Consider the following 23,603-nt stretch of genomic DNA (forward strand, 5'->3'; position numbering starts at 1 on the left):
AAGATTAGTTCACATTATTAATCACAAGATCACAGTGACAAGATACAGCCCACTGGACACAGACGTCAGTTCAACATCTACTCCATGTTGGTTCAACATAATCTTCTTGAAATTACATGGAAACAACGGTAATTTAACCAGTGTGTGTCCAGTGGGAGTACATGTGTATCAAAACCTAACAGGTCTCAAATACTGGGAGAATACTTCAGCTGCAGTAATGAATCAGTAATTAATATATGTCTGTATAAATACTGTATGAACGCAGTAAACAACCTACCACTGACTCAAGTGTAGCGAAGTCATTCTGCATGAGAGGCGAGACAGAGGTGCAGGGTTAGATTATTTGGCTAAACCTACCAACTCTCACAGTCTCACGTCAGAATTAGACGTTCATCCATGTTTATCAAACGTCAAATTTCAAAGTTGTTCCAAATGTCAAATTTTGAAATGTTTAAGGTTAAGTTTAGGCATTAACTCCAAATGTTGAAGGTTAGTCATTAACTCCAAATGGTTAAGGTAAGGGTAAGGTTTGGGATAGGCTTAAAAAAATATATAAAAAACAACTTTCTATCGCTGGATTCAAACTTGCAACCTTCGGAATCAGATGCTTACACCTATCTGCCATTCCTGTCCACAACACCCTAGCAAAACCGAAACCTATTCGAAGTGGCTGGTGGCTGGTTTCCACGTCATCTCTTGACATCCTCAGACATGGATGGACATTGAATACTGACTTGTATAATGGGTGACCTGGCTGGGCTAAACATAACACGCACAATGCATTTTTAAAAAGACCTAACAAGCCTCCAACGTGAGTTAACACAATCCAAAATACTGCGGCAATACTGAAGGCTATTATAGTGCACAATGTGAGTTGTAAAGAAACCTGAATGCTATTCTTCCCTCCTTGTTCTTGCCATTATGCCAGCTGACCTACAGCATGCTGTGGTGTGTGGTGTTACCTCAACTTCCACAGCGGCTATTTTCTGCACTCTGTCCAGCATGGGTTCGATGCCCTCCTCCAGCTCTCTCCAGTAGTTTCTGAAAGAGCCCACGACTAACTCCTGCTGGAGCTTCCAAGCATCCAACATCATCTGGTCTTGCTTGATCTGCTTTCTGATCATGTGACACATGTCGATGTCTTGTACTTTCTCAAAACCTACAAACACATTTTGGACCTTGTCCATGAACTCCGCAGCGGTTTCCTTGTCAATTTTCACTGGCTGAGCATTTTGACCTCCTTCACTCTCTTCCTCTTCTGCCACCTTTACTATTTGGCCGGCTCTTCTCCCATTCATTACCTTCTTTACTTTTGGGTGTCTTGATCTTTCTCTGTCTATTCTTCCTGCAACCTCTAGCGCTGGCTTCATCAATCTCTCACCCTTCCCAAACCTCCTAACCATCCTTTCAAAATCAATCCTCTCCTCCAGCTTAGCTTCCTCTTCATTTTGGTTCAGCACCAGAGCTCTGTCCAGGGTCTGGCCTAGGGATCCCAGGTCTTTGGTGACCTTCTCATGGTAGTAAGCCAGATCCTCCTTCAAGTATCTCATGGTCCTCTCTCTGGCTTTAACCAACAGGGCCTTCTCTTTCTCCTTCTCCTCACATAGGGGGACTGTCTGTATCACTCACACACATACACACACACACACACACACACACACACACACACACACACACACACACACACACACACACACACACACACACACACACACACACACACACACACACACCTGTCTCTTATACACATCTAGATGTGTATAAGAGACAGCACACACACGCACACGCACACGCACACACACAATCTGTGTTTACCTTTGTCTCCTTCTACGACAGGGGTCAGCAACAGATAGTTTAGTTTTTGGTCAAAAAGACTGTAAAATCATCAGGAATTCAGCTAAAAATGTGTTTAATTCAGGGAATTTATTCCCAACTATTCCCACTAATAAAATAAGAGACATACTGTATGTGATCGTGTCTCAATGTAATCAAGGTATGAAATTACTGTTCTTTTCAAATACAATCTCTTTAGGGTTTAGTTGTGGTCAATTTGCAGTGTACAAATTATTATAATGAGGTGGATATAACAAAATAATAAAAAAAATACTCAATCATACACATTACTATAGTATTATGCAAATAGGTATAGCCACATTAAAGTTGACAAACACAGTGGAACACACACACACACACTATAAGGTCATGCTGCAGGACTGGAGTCCTACCTGTGTGTGTGGCAGGCGGTTGATGGTGGTCCTGTCAGGTGATGGTGGTCTCGGGCTCTGTTCCACTGGGTCTCGGTTCTTAGCGATGGGCTGCAGAACACCCGTTGGTGTCATACTCACTCGAGGTCTCCTGTTCCTGTTTCTGGACACACACTGTCTGGGTTCATAGTCTGGGTTCCTGACCAGAGGACCTAACTGGAAGCACAATGACATGAGAACATTACACTCAAATCCATTTATCTAGCATTTGAACACCATTTTTTTGTTTTAAAGCCATAGCATAGGTCCGCTTACCTGATAGGGTAATAAGGAAATCCATGTGTAAATCTAACATGTTCAATAATAATAATAATAATAAAAGGCTATATTTAATTTGTAATCTCAAAGCTCTACTAAGGAAAAACATTACAGAAATGATATACAACAAAAACAACATACATTTACAACTAAGGCAGGTAGTTTTAGGCCTATATGCCACGTTATATTGCTCTTAATTACCATATAGGGACGACTTGGTCTGCGCACTGGCTTACAGTGCCCTTCCTTACAAGCGTCTGTCTGCATCACTGGAGGGAAGAAGAAGGCCCCAAATTACATTCGGACAGACGAAATTTGTTAATGAAAAACAACATTTGCCTACTTAAATATTGTGAGAAATTAAACTCGATATTTCTCTAAAGACACCTTGTTCAAATTTGGCAAAAAATAATACATTCGCGTGCCTTACTTTAAAATTGACCCTCTCTACTGCCATCACAAATCAAGCAAGTAACCTACAATGTAGTGTTCTAGAACTCTTGTAATGTTCTACTTGTTATTATGACGCTCTTGAATAATGTATTTATTATGCACAGATGCAGTGCAACAATGTATTACATGTCTGTGTGCATTTTCTAAATAATGGACAGCTGACTCTGATAGGCTAATGGATAAATTATGTAAACCTAATTTCAAGTTTACTGGGTCAGGGCAGTTCTAGGCTGGCCTATATATTACAACAGAAATTAATGGCTATTTACAAGCTCAATGTGTATTTATGGAATCAATAAAAAAAAGAGACCACCTACAATAGGCACGGGAAATAAATATATTTGGGGTTTCAATGCAGAAAACAGCGCGATGAATAGACGCGAATAGATGCTAACTGTGACGGTTATGTAGTCAGGCTGTGCCTTGGAGTGCGGACCAAATGCTCAAAGTGATTTCAAGCACCGATTGAAAATGCCTTTAAAACATATGCGACCAACAAGAAAATGTCTGTAAAGTAGCTAGCCTACATTTGTTACAAACTTCGGCAAATATGCCAAGGTTAGGCTAGCCTATCAATTAAGACCAATTAGTAGACTACATTATAACTGGTTTAGCCCATTATTATTCCGTTAAAATAAGGGCTGTCTCTAAAACAATATTTAGCTAGTCTAAAGTTGCAACATATAATTGAATACTGCTACTGAAGCAGGTTTAGGCCTACACACCGGCTGCACCAAATCTTCAGATTGTGCTGGAAATATTGAAACAATTAGGCTAATTCACTTGTTCAATAGGTTTCAGTCCAACTGCKATAGCCTACTGCCCACACAACGTTCTTTTCACTTGGACATTCCATAATATTTCATTGTTAGGCCTATGGAAAACAAGTGTAATCGCCAATTGTTGCATATTGGATAAAATGTGGCTGGATCATGTTGGGGAAAACAAGATCCTAATACCCCTGCCATCATTACATCACCATGCTTAAAAAGTTGAATAACTACAGCCATCAACACTATAAAGGGGTTGCCGCGAATTTGACAGTCACTACAGGCAGCAAAGTGGCAAGTAACCTAAGTAGCTGTACYTCATATTGCAGTACACCTACTGTAATCTAAATACAGTATCAAACCAGGTACTGTGTAATGACACAGTACAATACCGTAGAATTGACTTTATTATACTTCTATTAAAAAGGACATGCTACCTCAATCTTAATGAATTAATTAACGGATGGATGGCTGGATGGATGGATGAATGAAATTCATGGAGGGGATTTGGTGGTTTGTAAGTCACAGTATTTTACTGTAATAACATGGCATTGGTACAAGCAGGTCAGCTGTGAGGTACACCATATCAATGAATATTTGCTGTTTCACTTCCAAGAGGCCTTAACAAAGGCATCCAAACTGTAAGTGACTACCGGGCAAAACAGACCAAAAGAACATGGCAAAATGCTCAACCAGATTTAAGGCTTGCTGCCACTCCAATCTGTCCCCTATACATTTTTAAATGATGGTGCTCTACTAGCACATACTTGTTAAATTGTTAGGCCTACAGCACTCTTACCAACGATAGCCTCTTAAAAGACACGTCTCAAAATATGTTAATGAGCCAGCCTATCATGCACCCACTAGGGCCAAAGGTTTTTGGCACTCCAAAAATACTGTGTATCCTGTGGGATGGAATTACAGTAGCTATCGAAATACAGCAATTATTTCCCTGCCTACAACATTTTCCCACAATGCACCATAATTTACAGTATGATGCAGTTTAACATTTTACAGTATTTTACTGTTGATAATACTCAAAATGGCCTATAAATAACAGTATAATAACAGTGTGTTAATACACCACTAAAGTTTTAAATGTTCTCACATTATGAAGAGGTATATTTACTTTAGAAGGATATCATGTTTTTGATTCAATTAATAGATAAGAATGTGTAGAGGGATAGTTGTCGAATAGAGGGATAGTAGTCTAATATGGAAAATAGATAATTTCATTGGAAGGATGGATGAAGGGATTGAGACTGACAGGATAAAGAGTAAAGGCCTATTTACAGTTGAAGTCGGAAGTTTACATACACTTAGGTTGGAGTCATTAACACTAGTTTTTCAACCACTTCTGTCACGCCCTGACCTTAGTTCCTTTTTTATGTCTATATTTTGGTTTGGTCAGGGCATGAGTTGGGGTGGGCATTCTATGTTTTGTGTTCTATGTTTTCTATTTCTGTGTGTTTGGCCGGGTGTGGTTCTCAATCAGAGACAGCTGTCTATCGTTGTCCCTGATTGAGAACCATACTTAGGTAGCCTTTTCCCACCTGTGTTTTGTGGGTAGTTGTTTTCTGTCTTTGTGTCTGTACCAGACAGGACTGTTTCATTCTCGTTGTTATTTTTGTTTAGTGTTCTGTTTTTAATAAATAATAACATGAACACTTGCCACGTTGCGCTTTGGTCCGATGACTACTCTTCATCCAAAGATGAATATCGTTACAGAACTACCCACCACCAACGGACCAAGCAGCGTGGTAACGAGGAGCAGAGGGTTCAGGACTCCTGGACTTGGGAGGAGATATTGGACGGTAAGGGACCCTGGAGACAGGCTGGGGTATATCGCCGCCCGAAAAAAGAGCTGGAGGCAGCTATAGCTGAGAGGCGGCGATATGATAGCCAGGAGCGCTATAGGCCAGCCCCCCGCAAGTGCCATGCGAGAGTGGGCATCCAGCCAGGGCGGATTGTGCCAGCTCAGCGTGTTTGGTCTCCGATGCGCCGTTTCGGCCCAGGGTATCCTGCGCCGGCTCTGCGTACTGTGTCTCCGGGGCGCTGGAAGGGTGCAGTTCGTCCTATGCCTGCGCTCCGCCCGTGCCGGGCTAAAGTGGGCATTGAGCCTAATGGAGAAGTGAGAGTGGTAAGCACCAGATCTCCAGTGCTCCCCCACAGCCCGGTTCGACCTGTGCCTGCACTCTGGAGGGGCCGGGCTAAAGTCGGCATTCAGCCTGGAGGAGTGGTGCCAAGGCTGCGCACCAGAGCTCCAGTGCTCCCCCACAGCCCGGTTCATCCGGTGCCTCCTCTACGCACCAGGCCTCCTGTAGGTCTCCCCAGCTTGGTGGGCCCTGTGGCAGCCCCACGCACCAGGCTGTCTCTGCGTCTCCTCCCTCCAGAGTCACTCTCCAGTCCGGACCCTCCAGCGACGCCCTCCAGGCCAGAGTCGCCCTCCTGTCCGGAGCTGCCAGAGTCGCCCTCCTGTMCGGAGCTGCCAGAGTCGCCCTCCTGTCCGGAGCTGCCAGAGTCGCCCTCCTGTCCGGAGCTGCCAGAGTCGCCCTCCTGTCCGGAGCTGCCAGAGTCGCCCTCCTGTTCGGGGCCTGCTGCAAGGGTCCCCAGTCCGGGGTCGGCGGCAAGGGTCCCCGCTCCAGAGGCACCACCTACGTGGGCCAAGACTAAGGTGGAGCGGGGTCCACGTCCCGCGCCAGAGCCGCCACCGCAGATAGATGCCCACCCAGACCCTCCCCTATATCTTTAGGTTTTGCAGCCGGAGTCCGCACCTTTGGGGGTGGGGTACTGTCACGCCCTGACTTTAGTTATATTTGTTTTCTTTATTTTTTGGTTAGGTCAGGGTGTGACAAGGGTGGTTTGTTTAGTTTTTGTCTTGTCTAGGGTTTTTTTGTCTTGTCTAGGGTTTTTGTTTATCTATGGGGATTTTGTATGGTCTAGGGGTATGTAGGTTTATGGTGGCCTGAATTGGTTCCCAATCAGAGACAGCTGTTTCTCGTTGTCTCTGATTGGGGAGCCTATTTAGGTTGCCATTTCCATGTTGGTTTTGTGGGTAGTTGTTTTCTGTCTTTGTGTCTGTACCAGACAGGACTATTTCGTTTCGTTTCATTCTCGTTGTTATTTTGTTTAGTGTTCTGTTTCTAATAAACGCTGCATTTTGGTCCGATTATTCCTCATCATCAGACGACGAACGTTACACAGTGCTTGTCCCTCTATATGCATTTCCAATCTGATGTTGCAAGTGTGAATTGCCTTATATATATGCCTCTAGATCCGGAATAAGTAACCTAAAAAAGCGGATGTAGACGGGCACACTGGCCCAACAGGAATGATTGTGTTCCTCATAATTAGCAGCCAAAACGAGCGCCGCTTAGGGCGTCTGGGAATGGGAACTATTGTGGCATTGTCATTCTCACGCTAATTCTGATCACGGGGACGCGTGACCAGATGATAATAGAGAGAACAGCAGGAAAGGGCGCGAGCACCTCTTTACAAGTTGGCCTTTTAATTCGGGCTCTCTGATATTCTCTCCGCTGTTGCCTCAAAGATTTTGACCGATTCGTTGATTTTTGGCCCTTCTGTGCAAGATGGAACTTTCTATAAGTCCCCATTATAGTGCCTGCACAAAAATGTCACAAATTGGCACTCCAACATTGAATAGACTACTATAGGTTAGGATAGGCTATGTGACAATTGGATCTAGGTAGGCCTATATAAAAAATGTGATCCACGTAAATGTTTTTGCCTTGTGACACTATATAGATACAGTCCTGTGAACGTAACAAGTTTTTCTGTCGGTGGTTGCTGCTCTCTGGAAAAGGACGCATGCGCCGCGACCGTGGGGTATTTATGTGTGACCCTCTGAAGGACGTTTCCTAGTGACGAGAGACAGGCGGCTGACTGCACGTGGGTCGCGTGACCAGATGTCCCATTGCGCTTTGTATGGTCAAAGGCCTCCCCAAAAGTCACCCACGTTTTCTGGAGTTTCACAAGAGACCCCACCACTCAGTGTAGACCCCACCACTCAGTGGTAGACCCCACCACTCAGTGTAGACCCCACCACCAGTGTAGACCCCACCACTCAGTGTAGACCCACCAGTGTAGACCCCACCACTCAGTGTAGACCCCACCACTCAGTGTAGACCCCACCACCCAGTGTAGACCCCACCACTCAGTGTAGCCCCACCACTCCGTGTAGACCCACCACTCAGTGTAGACCCCACACTCAGTGTAGACCCCACCCCAGTGTAGACCCCACCACTCAGTGTAGACCCCACCACTCAGTGTAGACCCACCACCAGTGTAGACCCCCACCCAGTGTAGACCCCACCACAAGTGTAGACCCACCACCAGTGTAGACCCCACCACTCAGTGTAGACCCCACCACTCAGTGTAGACCCCACCACCCAGTGTAGACCCCACCACAGTGTAGACCCACACTCAGTGTAGACCCCACCACTCAGTGTAGACCCACCACCCAGTGTAGACCACCACCCAGTGTAGACCCACCACCAGTGTAACCCCCACCCAGTGTAGACCCCACACTCAGTGTAGACCCCACCACTCAGTGTAGACCCACCACATCGTGTAGCCCCACACCAGTGTATTCATCAGCCACAGCCTCTTCAGAAAGCCACACATTGTGACTGTATAGGCCTACCGTCTGGATTTATAAGTGGTTTAGAAAGTGAACTCATTCCGGTCCACTAATTCAAAGCCTTGTACACTTGCCTGTCGTCTGTCAGTGCCAACTGCCTACTGAAGGTTCGTTAATTATTAAGGCTCTGAGGACCACATTCCTTTTAGCCTAAATTAATCTATCCAATAAAAAACAATATCATCCATAGCCCATGAAAAATTATAGGTAAGCTGTTTTGACATGTCATGTAAAAATGAGGTAAGCTGTTTTGACATGTCATGTAAAAATTAGGTAAGCTGTTTTGACATGTCATGTATTGTTAATAGGCTACCATTCGGGGTTGGGTCACTTCTAATTGATGGCAGCCAATTCAGGCATCAGGAAGTAAACTGAAATTCCAATTAAATTATTATTTAATTTTTCGATGACTTCTAATAAACTGAAAAGTATAAGCTATTTATTTTCAAAAGTTGTTTTATTTTTGTATTATAAATTCAAATTACTTCCTGAAGTGACTGTCTTGTTTGCAAATTCAACAAGTGTTATGACCACTAATTTCACAACTAGGCCCATATGCTATTCTCATGCATAATCAAAATAAGTGATCAACAACCACACATAAGCTATTGCTCATACTGGCGCTTTATTGTGATGGTCACACACCTGACAGAAAAACAGCGGTCAGGGCGCACCTGCCCTAACTTCCCATTAGTCACATCCTACTCCGGAGCTCACTGAGCGAGAGCCTTCTCTCAGTCTGGACCGTCCACTTGTCCTTCCACAGGGTTAGTACTCTCTTCATGGTGATTAGGTTCGGTTGAATACCGCCCATTGTTCGGTGGGGTTTCCCACGTTCTAGCGTTCGCCCCGCAGTCGSGTGGCTCAAGTCAAACACAGAGCCGCCGCCATGAATCCCTTAGCCGAAGGCCAGCTCGCGGGAGGGACATCTGTCCGTGTGGTCACTCTGACAACTGCTCTCCCTACATATGTTTAGTTTACAGTTTTCAAACCCTTCCTCTATCTGGCTCAGGCGAATCAAAGTTGAAAGTAAAAATTTGTTTTATATATATTCATTAATAATAAACCATGATCAATATCCGACAGGATGTTCAAGTCATTTATCCTTGTTGATATTAGACAACACAAAGAGCATCGGAATTCATGTGGAATTAGGCCTAACTACCCACATCCATATCCCGCACCTGCAGAACCATTAGGTGATGGGATTACATTTTATTTCAAAGAAATTCAGAACATGAAACAAGCACTTTCAATCGATGTATTGAATTTTAATAAATTAATTCGATTGAAATCTGACCAACTTTTGAAAGTCCGTTGAGGAGCCTAGACATATGGAGTTGCTGAACGAGGGTTGAAAATAGTTTGAAATAATCTTCATTAACTTTGAATGTAATTGCCATAGGCTTTTCAGTCATGAACATATACAATATCCCTTGCCATTGCGCGAACATCATTTAGGGTACATCTCAGGAAAAGCATGAGCTACATTCAATAAAAAATATTGACACTTTTCGTTATAGGCTTTTGGCTTAATTTTTCTGCGCACTTAGTTTAGGCTTACTCTTCACTCAGAATTTAGTCACTAAAGTTTCTCATCAACACTTCCCTGACCACTTGCCAGTATCGACAACGATACAGACTGATAACAATGACCACAGGGCGTTGTGGGTATTTTTTCTATGTGAGACTTCAGCGGATAGGTTTCGCCTTTTCTCGGGTAAGCCTAATGCTGTCCCATTTCATTGGCATGAATAGTCAAGTGGTCGCTGGTGTAACCACGGAAATTACTCACTCTTGTTCGGCCCTGCGAATGAAAATCCGGAGGGTACCCGCGCGCTTTGCGTCACGATAAAGAGAGAGAGCGAGAGAGGTAGAGGGGATCGCGAGAGGTAGAGGGGATAGGGGGGGGGGGTTCAGGGTGGACATCTGTCTCTTGTATTTTTTTCCAGGGCGGGTAGCTCGGCTATTGAAAAGAGGCAGTGACCTGTCAACCCTGACTGATGGGAGCGGGCGCTGGGAGCGCCCCCGTGTGTGGGAAAATACCTCAGCCAAAGAGCTCGAGCATTCAAATGCTAATTCTGCCCTATAAATAAGAGCGGTGCGTGGTGCTGCGGGCCTTACAGACCCTAGACTCAGCCGGGAGAGGAGAGCTATACTCTAACTACACAACTATACCGAGCGTAAAGGAGAGATGACAGCCAGCATCATGGCTCACAACGTGGGGAAACACTCGAGTGCCAAGGAGGAGAGAAAGGTATTGCCTTAGTTCCCGTGGATATATATAAACCTAATCAACAGGTGTCTTTTATCGGATATGCTCACACTTAGTGATTGTCTGGTCCAATTTGTGACTGTCTGGTCGTCATTAACCCATCGCTTTCCATCTCTAGCTGCGGAAGCCGCTAATTGAGAGGAAAAGACGGGAGAGGATTAATAACTGCTTGGATCAACTGAAAGAAACCGTGGTCGGGGCGTTCACTCTTGATGTGGGTAGGCCTATATACACACTGTATTTTCATTGTTATAAATGCTCAATTATATGGAGTGTGAAAGACAGTGTAAGTTATTTGTTGACCCTAACTTTCCATTTCCCCCAACAGCAATCGAAACTTGAAAAGGCGGACATTCTGGAGATGACAGTGAAACACCTGCAGAATGTTCAGACTCATAGATTCAGTGGTAAGTGTCCGATCAAGTAGCTTGACTGAAGAAACATGCAAGTGCCAGGAGAGTTTTCAAAGTTGTTCCTGCATGTAATACTCTATGTAAGCAGTTGGTACGTGTCAGCACGTTGGAATGTTAGACAAATTTAATGGAGACTGGTGGGAATATTTTCATCAGTGATTGAATAAGTCAATAAGAACAATACGAATAATCATGTGAGTATTAGTACTCACATAGCTTTATTATTTAATTTCGTTTTGATCCATATTCTTTCTTGGTTTCAACTTAAAACAATTGATTAGTCAAGTGTTTCTTAATCTTGGTCCTGGGGACTCAAAGGSGTGCACATTTTTGTGTTTGTCTTAGCACTACACACCTGATTCCACTAATCAGCTCATCATCAAACCTTTGATTAGTGGAATCATCTGTATAGTGCTGGGGCAAAAACAAAAATGTGCACCCCTTTGAGTGCCCAGGAACAGGATTAAGAAACACTGCAATGCATTATGCGAGTGGCGCAGCGGTCTAAGGCACTGCATCTCAATGCAAGAGGCATCATTACAGTCCCTGGTTCGAATCCAGGCTGTATCACATCCGGCCGTGATTGGGAGTCCCATAAGGCGGCGCACAATTGGCCCAGCGTTGTCCGGGTTTGGCCATTGTAGGCCGTCATTGTAAATAAGAGTTTGTTCTTAACTGACTTAACAAGTTATGTCAAATAAAAAATCTATATAATAATTACTCATTTATTTTGGGCAATAGGCCAGTCTGGGTGCAATACATCCTGCCACCAACAGATGACGCTATGACCCATGTTTGACCCAGTGTCTCCTCCCATCCACAGCAGACCCCAATTTAGGCCTAGATGCACAGCAGAAGTACAGCACAGGCTACATCCAGTGCATGCACGAGGTCCACAACATGCTGCTCAGCTGCGAGTGGATGGACAAAACTCTTGGCTCCCGCCTGCTCAACCACCTGCTAAAATCCCTGCCCCGCTCCAGTGAAGAGCACCCCTCTCAGGCCAACCCCAACCTCAGGCCTGATGCCCACCCACCCAGCCAGGGGCCTGGAGCCCCCACTACACCCCTCAGAGGGGACCCCAGGTCTGGTAGGCAGGGCCAGAGGGAGGGGCCCCTGTCCCACATGGTGGGGCCCCAGGACAGCCCCCTGCTCCTGCTCGGGAGCCCCCAGCTCCTCAGCCCCCACCTGGGCATGCTGGAGATGTGGAGGCCCTGGTAAACTGTACTGGTGTGCTGGATCTTTACGTTAGACCCTCCTCTGTTATGTATCTTATAGATATGCTACTCAGAAGACATTGTGTTTGATTGTGGGGCGGTTGTGTTCCTGATCTAGGTGTGCTATATATACAGACCTTTCAGTACTTCCTCTCCGAAGTCTACTTTCCGTAGCCTGCATTGTAGAAGGCGCTTATTAATATTTTTCTTATATTTATTGTATTAACGTCTTTATTTATTAAATAATAAGAAAAACATTTAGCTTCTTAGCTCTAGTCCATCACAAATGGCTTTTGTTCTGCTCCCTTTGTTGTATATTATTAACCAATATTAATACAAATGTGTATGCAATTTCTGCAGTTATCTATTTTCTTTATGTGAACACACACACACACACACACACACACTTTCTCATATATATAGAGGGCCGTTTTGATCCTATCAACATCATGAAAATAATCCATGTTAAAAAATATATGAATGATGCTGAGGCCTACAGCTACATATATATTATAGTACATTTATAAATGGTTAGGCTTATAACATTCATTGTATTTTATTTATTAGACTGTTGCTTGCAGTGTGAATGAATATAAGCAAATGGATTTAGTAATATTAAATGAATGACCTGGTCCAGTTGGACAGGCCATAAAGATACAGGTAACTGCCAAAATAAAGGAAACCCTTGAGTAAACGAGGGATTCAAAGTATATTGAAAGCAGGTGCTTCCACAAAGGTGTGGTTCCTGAGTTAATTAAGCAATTAACATCCCATCATGCTTAGGGTCATGTATTAAAAATGTCCAGTTGCCTATTATTTTGGCTAAAAGAGATCTAGGTGACTTTGAAAGAGGGTTCTCGAAGGAGCATTGCAGGTTTAAAGTGTGTGTGTGGGTGTGTGTCACCAGATCTCAACCCAATTGAAGACTTATGGGAGATTCTGGARCAGTGCCTGAAACAGTATTTTCCACCACCAATAAGAAAACACAAAATTATGTAATTTCTCAATTAAAAATGGTGTCACATCTCTCAAACATTGTTCCGGACAATTGTAGAATCTATGAAAAGGCGCATTAAAGCTTTTCTGGCAGCTCGTGGTGGCCCAATGCGGTAATAAAATACTTTATGTTGGTGTTTCCTTTATTTTGGCAGCTACCTGTATATGAGGAAATGAGGACGTAGTTTTGAGGCTGCGTTTACACCAGCAGCCCAATTCCAATATTTTTTTCCACCAATTGGTCTTTTGAACAATCACATCAGATCTTTTCTCATCGGATCTTTTTCAGAGCCAATCTGATTGGCCACAAGGCCAATTAGTGAACAAGATCAGAATTGGTCTGCCTGTCTAAAAGCAGGCATAGAGACATCAACAAGTGTTTGGTTAATCACTGGTAATATTTGTGTAGGGCCTACTGGTAGTAGTAGAAGGTAACACGTTCATATTTATTTTCAACTASAGTATAGGCAAACCATTATTTGTTTACAATAGTACATCATTTTTCCCGACAAATGAACGTTATGCATAGGCCTACTGGGTGCATTTTAAAGACATTATTGAATTCGAACATTCAAAACGTTGCTGTAGTACATGGTCCCTCTATAATAATTGTCCACAGAGCTAATGAAGCCACCGTGTGGTGGCAGAGAGGGGGGGAAAGAGAAGAGATGGAGAAGGGCGCCCGATCCCTCTGCGGTTTCTCGAACAAAAGCGGGCCGAGACAGCTGCTCTCTCCCCAGTCCAGACCATTAAGAGGAGAGCTGGAGCGGAGCGTGGGGGTGGCGAGGTGCCAAACCCCTCCACTTCAAAGCCTCTGGACACAGCCTTCATTTAGGTTCTATATTTGTTACTGGTGCCTAATTGCTGTAGCAAAAACCTTGTGTGTAAAACTCACTCGTAATGGTATCATGTTGTTTATCTGGTGACAGGACACATTGTCGTGCTTGTTTAGATAGACACAAATGCGCTATTGCGTATTGGTAATTTGCATGTCAATGCGCTGTACATATGTACACATGCAACGACGCCAAATGGTTAAACACTTTTATCAGACATAAACAAATAAACAATTGTGCGTAAAAAAAAACTAGTGCACACACAGACAGTGAAATTGGGATAATGGATAAGAGTCCATTTCTAGACATAATRTTTTTACACTAATTGGTCTTTTGACCAACCAGATCAGCTCTTTTGCCAATAATTGTGCAAAAGTTCAGAATTGGGCTGCCTGTGTAAACTCAACCATAATAAACCAATTGTTATTTAACATAAGCCTGAAGCTATTTTGGAGGTATAACTGTAAGGGATGAGCAAATACAAACATGCATGACTTTTAAAGATTATAATTTAAAACTAAGTCGGGTCTATTTAGCAGGTTTTGGGAACCTATTTGCTCTGTGCGTTTTAAGGGCAATGTGGCATCAGAGTGCAGTTGAATCCAAATCAGAAATCACCAAAGGGAGAGAACAAATGAGGCGCAGGCTAACACCTGTCGCTTTCTTTGGGGAAGGGCCCTTAATTCCCCGGCTGATTCAGTTTAGGCCAAGGGGCCTCTGCCAGCAGCTGCCAACTGAGGCATCGCGTTACATCCGAGAGCCCGCGCTGGGGAAATCTTCAGAGCCCTGAACAGGGACATACAAAAAATGAGACTGGGTAGGGCAAGAAAATATTAGAAGAGAAAAAATGACTCAGTCTTGAGATAATCAGCAGTCAGGATTTGAAATAAATAAATATATTACAAATACTCCACGTCCAAAGAAATGTCTCTCTAAAATGTTTTTTTTTCTACCCATGGTAATCTGCATAATATCTCTCYGTGTTCTGCCATAAATAGTTCTGTTGGCCTACCTGGTGAAATACATTGGACACATTGGAGCTTTGATAACCCAATGAATAATGAATGGTTATATAATTTGTGATAGCAGCCTCTGTCCCATCCTATTCCTTTTCACAGAATATAGCCTATACTGTACAGTTATGGAGGACACAAACAGATGGTACAAAAGACGTGTTAATACCATGCAATGTACTTGTAAGCTACTTTTTTATTTTTTCCCCAAAATTGTCATTATTTCTTAAACTTTAGCCTAAATGAATAGTCTTCGGTTTAACAACAACAAAAAAMACTGACGCCGGATACGCAACCCAATATATGAATTATTGTGACCACTACTGATCCTCACYGTGCAGCAAGGGCTGGCCGAAGACAAAGGAAAGGGCTCTGATTGGCTCTCACGGTGTGTGCACTGTTGTCCGCTGGCTAGTGCAGTCAAACCACACATTCATATGCTAATTAGTCCTTATAAATAGCTACAACAGCTCTTTAACGCCAGCAGTACGTTTATCGACGATTGTACAATAATCACAGGGCGTCTCGCCTGTCGTGTTTAGATTTTCTCTGACCGGGTCCGTTTGCCAGCTGCTCTCTTTCACGGATCGGGAAAATAGCAGTGGAATACAAACTGGGATCTCAGACTGACTGCACGGCTCGGGCTCAAAACCAACATGGCCCCCTCGGCTCTGCACATCAAGAACGGACTTGGCATGGATGAGGATGACTACTACGGGATTAATAAAGGGGATAGAAAGGTACCGGGCATCTGTGGTTGTAGCGTCGCTGATTCCATTCTATAGAGTAGCCTACCCTAGTAATGCAGTTATTACATTGTTACAACGCACTAACAGGCCCATGTGTCATTGTTACAGGCAAGAAAACCTTTGGTGGAGAAGAAGAGGCGTGCTCGTATCAATGAGAGTTTGCAGGAGCTCCGGACCTTGATCGCTGACACCGACGTGAGTTTGGCGCACCTCCCCTGCTGTAGACTCACCTGGCGCACCTGTCATACAATAGAAGCGAATGAAATCTAATATTTTTCGCTTTGTTTCCCCTCGGTTTCAGTCAAAGGTGGAGAACGCAGAGGTACTGGAGATGACGGTGAAAAAAGTGGAGCATATTCTCAAGGATCGTCCCCAAGGTAAACTGTGAGCAATGGCATACACTGTTGACCCTTTCATCCACTCATTAAAGTGCATTTAGGCATAGATCAGGTGCTGCTTATCATAACGCCCACCGTGGGAGTGCAATTGAATCTAAGTAGGCCTAATTTCCTTTCTTCCTCAGAGACTGACATCATGAACCGGGAGGCCAGTGAGAGGTTTGCAGCAGGCTACATCCAGTGCATGCATGAGGTCCATATGTTTGTGTCCAACTGTCCCGGGATAGACGCGACGGTGGCGGCCGAGCTACTGAACCACCTGCTGGAGTGTATGCCCTTGAACGAGGATCACTTCCAGGACATGGTTATGGATATAATATCAGACACTTCCAGCAACAACGGCAGCACTTGGCCCGCCGGCGAGGCAGTGTGCGCGGCACTAGCCTCACCCGGATGCAGGAGTATATCCAGCGGCTCTTCCTCGGCCCTCTCCCCCGTCGCCTCCACCACCTCCAGTGAGGACCTGTGCTCTGACCTGTACAAGACAGACAGCGAGAACAACCAGGGCGCTACCGACGCACTGGAGAACCAAGAGGCCCAGAACATGCCCAMTATCAGCTACTACAAATCCATGTGGAGGCCCTGGTAGTGGCCTGTACTGGTCAACTGTATGCCTTTGGGATTTAATAGAATAGTTTGGAGTCTACCTGGCCCCAGGTTGTGACATCATCTGTTACATACCTGGAAAGCGCATGTCGCCGGAAATTCACTTCCTGCATTTGCGCAATTGGGAACTGCTCATGTTTGTTTTTGTAAATATCTTAATATGTATAGAGGATTTGCATAAGAAAAAGCTATTGTGATGCCGTGAATAGGCTATAAAAAATGTTTCCAGTGAAGAATCGTACAGAAAAAAAGGCCCTTGTTTATTCGCCCTGTAACCTTTAAAAGAAATGCGTATATTTCCCCAACCACTTGACGCTGTAACAATGTGTAGAATGTTTTGTCCTTAAAATGTCAATGTGATTAATAAAATAATTTAATGAAAATGACAGTCTTCATGTGTAAAACTTGATTGTTTACACCATCTTACAGAATGATTCAAAAGTAAACCAATTAAAAGGCATTTCAAGCTGAATGACTTGACTTCTGTTTGCATAACATTTTAAACGATTGGCAGAGTACCTAATATCACAAGGCAATTGAATCTCCCAATTGACAAACAAAGCAATTAAGAGTAACTGCAGCCTGAAACAAACTAACAACACTTCAGACCTCTTACTGGTCAGGTAATTAAACAATTGCCAAAAACGCATTGAAACAAAACGATAGGCATATGAAAGGCCAGCGCCATGCTCCCATAATCAAAATCCATTTCTTGAAGTATTTAATCATTCAGTATTTTTAAAGCACCTGGAAACATCAGAGTCCACAAATCATGTAGAAGTCAATCTTGAAAGACACATTTGTGAATTGAATATTAGCGCTAAACCATAATAATTACGCACAGCTATCCAAAGCACTTGGCATTTTGACCATGAAAACGAACTCGGGTTCGCTGCATATAGACTACTGATAAGAACATGACAGGTCCTATAGGCTAGACTAGGCTATCATGTAAATCTCACGGTGGAGTATGAGCACGTTCAACCTCCTTTGCTCATCGATTTTCAATCACAATTACAGTAGACCGACTGTGCCCGAATGAGCGCCCATCATAAAGATGAAAGTCCATGGGAAAAAAACACTGAAATAGCTGGGTGATTTTGCAACTAAAGGCACTTTTGGCATTTCTTATAAAAAATAATAATAAAAGTTTCTTGAAAAATACTTTCATCACGGATGTTAATTTCTTGTCAACTACACATTAATAGATTCACAGACTGCTGTCATCTTTTGATGAAGGAATGAATGGCTAACGATTTGGATTAGCGTTGAGCAGCCACAGGGGGTTTGTAGCTGGTCAAACCTGGGCCACACATTTGGCTAGGTGGAACAACCGGCATGGAAGCAGAGGACGCAATGATCAAAGCTTTGGATCGGCAGGCTACCATTTGACAGAATATCGACAAAGCCAGCGAGTTGAGAGATACTGACACAGACACAGCTGTAGCCTATAGCTTTGATTCGTCTTCGCACCTGTCAAAGGGCATTTCGGAGTGAGAGAAATGTAGACCTAAAGGTTCAAGAGTAGGACAACACATATTTATCACTTAGGCTAATACAAAACGACTATATCGTTTAAAAAAAATACCAATTCATAGATTTTTGCCATGATGACGTCTGTATCATGAGCCATTTTCCCCATTCGTTTTTCAAAGCATGTTGCTGCTTGGTAAACCCATAGTTCAAAATGTGCATAAAGCTGTCTGTTGCATCATTACAGGGACCCGGGTCTGTTTCCCATCTTTATCATAATGGCGCATAATCACCATTAATCTAAGGTGACATATGACATGTGGGTGATATAACAAAAATCGTTTTAGCGTCCGGTGAATGATAAAGGCAAATTAACAATTGCACAGCATCCTAACGCATCAGTTGCGGATTCGTGATGGTGAATTTCAATTTCGGGGTTAAAGGTTCGTGACCGGTGCCAGTTGGCATGAGGCTTTCAAACGTGGATGTGAGCATATGGTTCTAAAACGGATCCCCTGGGACTCCCATTCCATCCTTGGATGAGTCTCTCCTCTCAACTGTCTTTGACTCTAAAGATGAATCACTGATGTAACAACAGAACGCCTCAGCCTAGCCCTTCACCGCTCTGACAGTTTCTTGAGCGTTCCCCGCTGTGTTTGATGCTTTCACGCACAACACTCATACAAAGATAACCCTCCCAGAGACTACACTGATTTGAGTCAGGGAAGCCAATATCCCAATAGGCCTATGTTAGAAATTGTCTGCTGCTTTTGAACAATAGTCACAATCTTACCATCTGGGTTTTTACCTTCTTCATCAGGTTCTAGCCTACATTCAAGTAAAATGTAGGGTGAAAACCCCATGGACCACCATCCCAACAAAACAAACCCTTACCTGTCCAGATCAACATTGGGGGGGGGGAAAGGAAACATTAACATTTTAATGTACCTACAAAAACGCAATGAACTGTGCTAAAATATCAGGTTCTCAAAATGGCAATGAGACAAATATACACTGACATATACCATGAGACAAATATACACTGACATATACCATGAGACAAATATACACTGACATATACCAATATCTCTTGGATTTGGCTTGGGGAGAGACAATATACACTGACATATACCATGAGACAAATTATACACTGACATATGCCATGAGACAATATACACTGACATATTACCATGAGACAATATACAACTGACATATACCATGAGACAAATATACACTGACATATACCATGAGACAAATATACACTGACATATACCATGAGACAATTATACACTGACATATACCATGAGACAAAATATCACTGACATATCCATGAGACAATTATACAACTGCCATATACCATGAGACAAATATACACTGACATATACCATGAGACAAATATACACTGACATATACCATGAGACAAATATACACTGACATATGCCAGTGAATTAGTTTTTTGCACTGGCATTCCTTGCCCTGGTTCTGTGCACACTCACTGGACTCTACCCACACACTCACACATGCTACACTGAGACTACAACACACATATACAATAGATACGCACACACGCTGATGCTACTCTGTTTATTATCTATCCCGATTGCCTAGTTCCTTTTACCACTACCTTCATGTACATATTACCTCAACTACCCCGTACCCTTGCACATTGACTCTGTACCGGTACTCCTTGTATATAACCTTGTGATTGTGTTACCATTTCCTTTTTTTTTGTTCTTTTATTACTTCTCAACTCTATATTGTTGGGAAAGAGCTCGTGAGTAATTATATCATGTTAAAGTCTACACCTGTTGTATTCAGCACGTGACAAATAAAATGGGATTTGATAATGCTATTGGTCCCGGCAGTTTCCTATGCATTCATAACCCATGGTGCTATATGGTTTATGTCCAGCAGCATTGACATGGATCCCTGTGCACTGTATATAGAGCTGGTTTGGTTCCCAATATCCTGTTTATTCAGTGCTGGCGTCACACCTCCCATTAACAGCACGGAGGAAAATACAGTCTCCCTAGTACTTACACGTAAAGGTTTAAAACAGCATTTCAAATTTATACATGAAAAAATAGAAAATTACAGTATTTGCACTGTGCATGTGTCCATAGGAAATACGCTAACTAACAACGCAGAGGTATAGGAACTCAGTTTTATAAAGATTGTTGCTCCACTGAGCTGCCTTACTCTTGGAAAAAACGATAAATGACTAGTTTAAAATGGCATCCATTCCTTCAAACCAACGGAACTATGTAGGTGACTGTCCATTGTCTAAGCCATGTCCACATAATCTCCTATAGGTAAAACCTAAAGACAATAGACTACTACATTCACAGCCTGTTACACAGGACATTCACAAACTGAAAAAGAGAATGGTGTAACTTTGATAACTTATGAGGAACAACCTGCAGTACCTTACATATGCAAGAGAGCGTGAGACTGCAGAGTCTGGAAGAATTCATTGATTTGGCTTTGTTTGAAAGAAAAATAAAACATCTGTAGTAAGTAGATATTTATACTGTCTGATTGTCACTGTTGTTCAAGTATGACTGCCAGGGGCGGACTGGGACCAGAAATCGGCCCTGGCCTTTTCTAACATGCGGCCAAATTTTTCYTGTGAGGCCCCCACACAGGCACATTTTTACTATTGAGGACCCAATTTTTTGCCAGATAATGAAAATGTTGAGGAAAAACACCCAGGTTAGACAGACCCACTGGGCTAAAAATGGACCAGCTCACTGCTGCGATGACGGACAGATGCAAGGTGCAACAAGATTCATAACTTTACAGCAGAAACGATCTCAACTCAGCTTAACACCCCGGCCGTCCTACAATCTAAACTAGATGCCCTCAATCTCACACAAATTACCAAGGAACCTACCAGGTACAACCCCAAATCTGTAAATATGGGCACCTCCAGATATCATCCTGGCCAACTTCAAATCAAATCAAATCAAGTTTATTTTATATAGCCCTTCGTACATCAGCTAATATCTCGAAGTGCTGTACAGAAACCCAGCCTAAAACCCCAAACAGCAAGCAATGCAGGTGTAGAAGCACGGTGGCTAGGAAAAACTCCCTAGAAAGGCCAAAACCTAGGAAGAAACCTAGAGAGGAACCAGGCTATGAGGGGTGGCCAGTCCTCTTCTGGCTGTGCCGGGTGGAGATTATAACAGAACTATGCCAAGATGTTCAAAATGTTCATAAATGACAAGCATGGTCAAATAATAATCAGGAATAAATATCAGTTGGCTTTTCATAGCCGATCATTAAGAGTTGAAAACAGCAGGTCTGTGACAGGTAGGGGTTCCATAACCGCAGGCAGAACAGTTGAAACTGGAATAGCAGCAAGGCCAGGTGGACTGGGGACAGCAAGGAGTCATCATGCCCGGTAGTCCTGACGTATGGTCCTAGGGCTCAGGTCCTCCGAGAGAGAGAAAGAAAGAGAGAAGGAGAGAATTAGAGAGAGCCAAGATTTTCAAAATGTTCATAAATGACAAGCATGGTCAAATAATAATCAGGAATAAATATCAGTTGGCTTTTCATAGCCGATCATTAAGAGTTGAAAACAGCAGGTCTGTGACAGGTAGGGGTTCCATAACCGCAGGCAGAACAGCTGAAACTGGAATAGCAGCAAGGCCAGGCTGTTGCCCTCTAAATACACCTCTGCTGTTTTCAACCAGGATCTCAGCGATCACTGCCTCATTGCCTGCGTCTGTTATGGGTCCGCGGTCAAACGACCACCCCTCATCACCGTCAAACGCTCCCTAAAACACTTTAGCGAGCAGGCCTTTCTAATCGACCTGGCCAGGGTATCCTGGAAAGATACTGACCTCATTCCGTCAGTTGAGGATGCCTGGTTGTTCTTTAAAAGTGCTTTCCTCACCATCTTCAATAAGCATGCCCCTTTTTAAAAAATGTAGAACTAAGAACAGATATAGACCTTGGTTCACTCCAGACTTGACTGCCCTTGACAACACAAAAACACCTGTACTGCACCAGCATCGTATAGTCCCCACGATATGCAACTTTTCAGGGAAGTCAGGAACCAATATACACAGTCAGTTAGGAAAGCAAAGGCTAACTTTTTCAAATAGAAATTTGCATCCTGCAGCACTAATTTCAAAAAGTTTTGGGACACTGTAAAGTCCATGGAGAATAAGAGCACCTCCTCCCAGCTGCCCACTGCACTGAGACTAGGAAACACTGTCACCACTGATAAATCCACGATAATCGAGAATTTCAATAAGCATTCTTCTATGGCTGGCCATGCTTTCCACTTGGCTACCTCAACCCCGGCCAACAACTCTGCACGCCCCGCAGCAACTGGCCCAAGCCCCCCAGCTTCTCCTTCATCCAGACAGCTGATGCTCTGAAAGAGCTGCAAAATCTGGATCCCTACAAATCAGCTAGGCTAGACAATCTGGAYCCTGTCTTCCTAAAATGATCCACACCATTGTTGCAAACCCTATTACTATTCCGTTCAACCTCTCTTTCATATCGTCCGAGATTCCTAAAGATTGGAAAGCGGCTGCAGTCATCCCCCTTTTCGAAGGGGGAGACACTCTAGACCCAAACTGTTACAGACCTATATCCATCCTGCCCTGCCTTTCTAAAGTCTTCGAAAGCCAAGTGAACAAACAGATCACCGACCAATTCGAATCCCACCGTACCTTCTCCGCTATGCAATCTGGTTTCAGAGCTGGTCACGGGTGCACCCTCAGCCACGCTCAAGGTACTAAACGATATCATAACCGCCATCGATAAGAGACAGTACTGTGCAGCCATCTTCATCGACCTGGCCAAGGCTTTCGACTCCGTCAATCACTGTATTCTTATCGGCAGACTCAACTGCCTTGGATTCTCAAATGACTGCCTCGCCTGGTTCACTAACTACTTCTCAGATAGAGTTCAGTGTGTCAAATCGGAGGGYYTGTTGTCYGGRCCTCTGGCAGGCTCTATGGGGATGCCACAGGGTTCAATTCTCAGGCGGACTCTTTTCTCTGTATATATCAATGATGTCGCTCTTGCTGCGGGTAATTCTTTGATCCACCTCTACGCAGACGACACCATTCTGTATACTTCTGGCCCTTCTTTGGACACTGCATTAACAAACCTCCAAACGAGCTTCAACGCCATACAACACTCTTCCGTGGCCTCCAACTGCTCTTAAATGCTAGTAAAACAAAATGCATGCTCTTCAACCGATC

At 43.6% G+C, this 23,603-nt stretch overlaps 2 protein-coding genes across 2 annotated transcripts; both read left to right on the plus strand.

Moving 5' to 3' along the window:
• Positions 1 to 10,440: 10,440 nt before the first annotated feature.
• On the plus strand, positions 10,441 to 12,404 carry LOC111957867 (transcription cofactor HES-6-like). Its single transcript, XM_023978918.2, has 4 exons — positions 10,441 to 10,662; positions 10,799 to 10,894; positions 11,009 to 11,087; positions 11,917 to 12,404. Exons 1-4 carry the CDS (start codon positions 10,600 to 10,602, stop codon positions 12,312 to 12,314), a joined length of 636 nt encoding a protein of 211 aa, XP_023834686.1. The 5' UTR covers positions 10,441 to 10,599; the 3' UTR covers positions 12,315 to 12,404.
• Positions 12,405 to 15,577: 3,173 nt separating this feature from the next.
• Positions 15,578 to 17,009, plus strand: LOC111960774 (transcription cofactor HES-6). Its single transcript, XM_023982980.2, has 4 exons — positions 15,578 to 15,895; positions 16,013 to 16,099; positions 16,206 to 16,281; positions 16,428 to 17,009. Exons 1-4 carry the CDS (start codon positions 15,812 to 15,814, stop codon positions 16,889 to 16,891), a joined length of 711 nt encoding a protein of 236 aa, XP_023838748.1. The 5' UTR covers positions 15,578 to 15,811; the 3' UTR covers positions 16,892 to 17,009.
• Positions 17,010 to 23,603: the final 6,594 nt, after the last annotated feature.

This window comes from Salvelinus sp. IW2-2015, linkage group LG4p, assembly GCF_002910315.2.
Source record: "Salvelinus sp. IW2-2015 linkage group LG4p, ASM291031v2, whole genome shotgun sequence".
NCBI lineage: Eukaryota > Metazoa > Chordata > Actinopteri > Salmoniformes > Salmonidae > Salvelinus > Salvelinus sp. IW2-2015.

Coding starts and splice junctions, on each gene's coding strand:
- LOC111957867 (XM_023978918.2), top strand. CDS start 10,600: ATGACAGCCAGCATCATGGCTCACAACGTGGGGAAACACTCGAGTGCC. Junction 10,663..10,798: donor GTGCCAAGGAGGAGAGAAAG/GTATTGCCTTAG, acceptor TTCCATCTCTAG/CTGCGGAAGCCGCTAATTGA. Junction 10,895..11,008: donor TCGGGGCGTTCACTCTTGAT/GTGGGTAGGCCT, acceptor TTCCCCCAACAG/CAATCGAAACTTGAAAAGGC.